The 4,602-nt window shown below is 44.5% G+C and overlaps 1 protein-coding gene across 2 annotated transcripts; it reads left to right on the forward strand.

The window, feature by feature from the left end:
* Positions 1–224: 224 nt before the first annotated feature.
* Positions 225–4,602, forward strand: LOC119165279 (transmembrane protein 45B). 2 transcript variants are annotated; one of them, XM_037417459.2, is made up of 2 exons: positions 225–428; positions 3,366–4,602. In XM_037417459.2, exon 2 carries the CDS (start codon positions 3,428–3,430, stop codon positions 4,247–4,249), a length of 822 nt encoding a protein of 273 aa, XP_037273356.2. In that variant the 5' UTR covers positions 225–428; positions 3,366–3,427; the 3' UTR covers positions 4,250–4,602. The 2 variants fall into 2 exon arrangements, with proteins under 2 accessions (XP_037273356.2, XP_075727497.1); XM_075871382.1 differs by lacking the exon at positions 225–428 and adding an exon at positions 2,498–2,756.

The following is a 4,602-nucleotide window of genomic DNA, read 5'->3' on the forward strand; positions in this document are numbered from 1 at the left end:
CGCCTGGCGGGTGTCGCGATGTAACCGACACCGTGCAGTACCTGAAGGTCAGGGTTTACAAATGGAGTTTCTACAGATGGCTCTACTTGAAAAGTTGATATCGGCTGCAGCTTTTGACGAAATTGCGCCGAGGAATAAAAAAAGGTCAAGGTGTAAGTGCCATATCAAGCCAGCATCAGCGATACTTCTCCACTAGAGGGCAGCTGTGCGGACGCGTCTTGGTATGGATGAAGTCGAGGAGATATTATTAGGTGCAGCAGTTGGGGAAACGTGCGCATCTCTCTGCGACAGTTGTTGGCCTCTGCGAGGCGCTGCGTTCATCGATTCCTCTAGGATGAGCAGCTGGCTTAAAACGTGCAATAGGTGCTCAGTGTTACAGTCGTTTCATTCGTCAACCTTATGGTACAGACCCTTCGTGGACCCTGAATGCAAGTACCATTTTGCTGAATGTGAATGCGGGTGCAAATTTAGTGGAAATCTCCTCAGCGGCATGCTGTCGACCAAGATTAGATAGATAGATAGATAGATAGATAGATAGATAGATAGATAGATAGATAGATAGATAGATAGATAAATAGAGATAGATAGATAGATAGATAGATAGATAGATAGATAGATAGATAGATAGATAGATAGATAGATAGATTTGAATGAAGGAAAGTGTCACCACTCTTACACAGATGTTCACCATAGAAAAGGCATCTAAGGGAGGAACAAAGAAAAGAGGAGGAATGCGCTTTGACGATGGTTATGTTGATAGCGGTCACAGGGACTATTTCTTTACGTACAGAACATGCTCGGTGGGGCACTGGTCCCGACCGGAATGTCTTGTATGTCGTTTCCATAATCCCACATGTTCAACTACGGAACCCCCTGTTTCCCGATATATTTTCCAAGTGTTTGGTAGATTTCAAAAAGAATCTTACGGAAGCATGGAAAATTATGTGGGTATGTGGGAAACAGATAAAACAGTCTTGCTAAGACTGTTTTATCATCTTTTCAATGAATATATTCATTCAATATAATTCGATAAACTAAGATAGGAAGGCTAACCGACGAAGAAAAACCACAGAAACGAGTTTTTTCTTACAGCATCAAAACAGAAGCATTTTATTAGAACTTGGCCGATCTCCCCGCATGGGTGTGTGCCACAGTTTACAGGACCGTCTTCTCTTTCTTCATTCTGTTGCGATCCAATTATTTTCTGTGATCGATATCACTTTTCCCAATACTCATGAAACACTTTCAAGGCCATAGCATTTATATATACAGTGTGCGAAACAGATACAGAAAACACACGAGAAAGCACCCGCCACTCTGCATTCGCCTAAGACGACGTGAAAAGCGAAATCATTCTTTTCATTCTTCCAACTCTCAGTTCGATTGTATTGGTCCGATATGCTGCTGATTGTCGACAGAGAATAGCAACTCTATTTCAAGAGCACTTATCTATCACCTTCACCAGAACCACTCCTGTGACGTTACAGTCGACGTCATTTGGATACGTTTTCCCTCAGAGTTTGATGGAGCAGTGAAAGCTTCGATATGCAGCTTCTTGATTCAAGTTAACTTTTATCAGTCGCCGCAATATGCATCTGTGCCGATATTTCACGTTGAAAACAATCGATGATCCATCTCAGGACAGGCACGTACTGCTATATATTTTTCATACTCACCTACCCACCCACCTTATATAGATAAAACGCATTATGGCGTGAGGTCTCTCAATACACGCTACACACTTTTTTATAGAGCAATGTATAACTTGAGACAAAGCCATTCGAGATGTGCAGATAATTCGAGAAGGTCATTTCAAGATAGTCACTCAAACACAAAGACATTTTTTAGATATATATTATAAGACAATCCAAGCACACTTTTGCAGGCACCGCTGGCGTCGTAGGGACGTCCTACATAAAGTTCAAATTAACAACCGTGCTCCACGTGTCCTATTGTATGTGCGACAGAAAGCGTGTGCGGGCTGCCAACGAACGCGACTCAAGCGGGGCGAAATTGTGCTTGGCGTTTCTGTCGAAAATGGTGCAGGGCGGGGTTCCGAAAGTAGAGCTCTGTGTAGCTCCGACAGAAACAGCATAGTTTGACCAGGCTGGCGTGGTCGCCCACGATAGCGCGTGCCGTGTCTTTACAGAGATTGGCAGATGGCTCATGTCTTCATTCGTGTTGTTTTCATTGCGAAGTTACTGCTTCGCCTGCATCGCGTAGTATTTCATATTATGGCTACCGCATTAATTGATTTGCCATTGTGGGCAAAGCGAGTTTCACGACCACTCCACGACCAAGTTTAGCAGTCAAACTGGTCTCCAATATATATCCTGTGAACCTTCAAAAAAATGTTTATGTCTATGTCAAGACATTAGCCACAACACAGGTATTACTTAAAAGAAGTGCTCAGTGCCCACACGTCTTGTTCCTAATTCGAAGTGAATTATACAGCAGTGCTGTCAGGTTACCTTTCTGTACAGGTGCTTGGTTGAATGGAACTGAACTGTTTATCTGCTCAACTGATGCTGATGACCTCGGATGGATGGCGCTCACCCACAGAAGGGGATGGTCCAAGAGCCGGGCAGCAGGATATTTAAATGAAACTAAAATGAAATTAAAGCCAATGTGAAAAAAAAATAGTTTAGAGATAATACTTTATACCAATAACCAAAAATGTTTGCTGAGCAAGCCGTCAAACCATCTCTTGTTTTTGGCAGACATCACTACGAATTATAAACTAGAGATCTGAAAAGGTTAGAGTTCACTCAACTACTCTTCTTTTTCTTCTGCATTTCGACTATGTTCTTCGTGCTGGAACGTTGACTGCATGATCACCCAAGTTGAATACACAAAAAATAACAACAGCATTTTTGTGTAATACCTTAACGATTCCAAAAGACTCTGAAAATTGCTGAAACTTTGAAAGTTTCATTTGCCAATTTTCACTGAATGTTGCTTGCCTATCAAACATAAACGTTCAAACTTTATTGTGAACCACAGACACTGCATACAAAAATGCACAAATATTGGAAGTTTTCCTCCGTTAATTTGAGTGCCACGCATGCAAGAATGTGTGTGCTTGCACGTGTGACAATTCATATATAGACTGTGATGTAAAATGATAGCTGTAGACAAGGTCATATTGCCTTTTTCATTCATCCTCATACCTCAATGTTGATGCATTTACTGCGCATTACTTTGTTACTGCGTTCCCTTTTTCATGTACACAGTTCTTCACTGGTCCACAGTATTACTCGTACAGAGAGGCAATAGCTCAGTTTAGTTTGTTGTTGAGAATAGCCGACTAAGGTGCGCTAATCTGTCGGTTTGGACATTATTGTCTGTTTTCCATTCCACTGCAGGACATCTGAGAAGCAGTATCTGGCCCCAGCGTCACTGCCCTCCATTAAGCTGTAACCAAAACATGGGGACCTTCATAGGCCACGCACTGACTGGAAGCTTTCTCTTCTTTTTCGGAACATGGTGGACCTTCGCAGCGTGGCGCAATTACGTTCGCAGCCGGGAGACTAAGCGACGCTACCAATGCCGTTGCTCCTACGCTGTGCCCGGTCTGCCTCCGAAATTTAGCACCGAAGGTATCGTGAAGATTACTAGCTGTTGCATATGCATTGCCATGGAGTCTTCCGTCACTTCCAGACGCAACAGCCTCGCATACACGGAAAGCGTACTGCAACAGACCATGTACGCGTTCTTCCTGCTCAATGGCGTCGTGGACGTCTTGTACAACGCCGGATTACCACTCCCACCGAACACGGACTACGTGGTGCTGCTGATCGCCACCGCCTCCGAAGGCCTGCTGTTTCACTTCTACCTGCAAGGCAAGCCGCTACTCGACGTCATGATTCACACGCTCTTAGTGTACACCATCGCTGCTCTGGTTGCCTGTCTTATTGCCGAGATGTGTCGACCCCGAAGCATTCTGGCGTCCTTAGGTCGAGCTTACTTCTGCCTTCTGCAAGCCACATGGCTATGGCAGATTGCCTTTATCCTTTACAATCCGCTGCCTGGATACAAACCCTGGGACGTGCAGAGCCATATAGATTCGATGATGGCCACAAGCGTATTTGCTTGGCACATGATAGCTGTGCTGGTTTATGTTGGCACCTTGGGAGCTGTGGCATGGGCGGTGAACGAAATGTGTGGCTCGTTCTGCGAAGACCTTGCCATCGCGGATGCGGAGCGGGTTGGCAACTTCTGTGAAGCGTTCATAACGCGTGACATGTGAAGTTGACCGGGTCGCGCACCTCAAGGCAGCCGAGGATGACGCGGCAAGCCAAAAAAAAAAAATTAAAGCTAAACAGAGAAGATCGTGTCATTTCCTGAAGGTTTCTGGGCGAAGAGCACGAGGGATCTTGTCGGAAGACAAGATGAGCTTGCTTAGAGCAGCATTCGGTGAAAGTAGACGCTCCAATACTTCTGCCTAATTGAGCTACAAAAAAGACGAGGACCGGAGAGAGAAACACACACAGTGCGCAGGCTCTGTTATCCGTGTCTTTTTTGTTCCGCAGATCAACTGAAGACGAGCGTCAATCAACAGTACGCATGTATGGAATAAAATGAACTGTTTGAACACATTAA

Source organism: Rhipicephalus microplus, chromosome 8, assembly GCF_043290135.1.
Source record: "Rhipicephalus microplus isolate Deutch F79 chromosome 8, USDA_Rmic, whole genome shotgun sequence".
In the NCBI taxonomy this organism is placed as follows: Eukaryota; Metazoa; Arthropoda; class Arachnida; order Ixodida; family Ixodidae; genus Rhipicephalus; species Rhipicephalus microplus.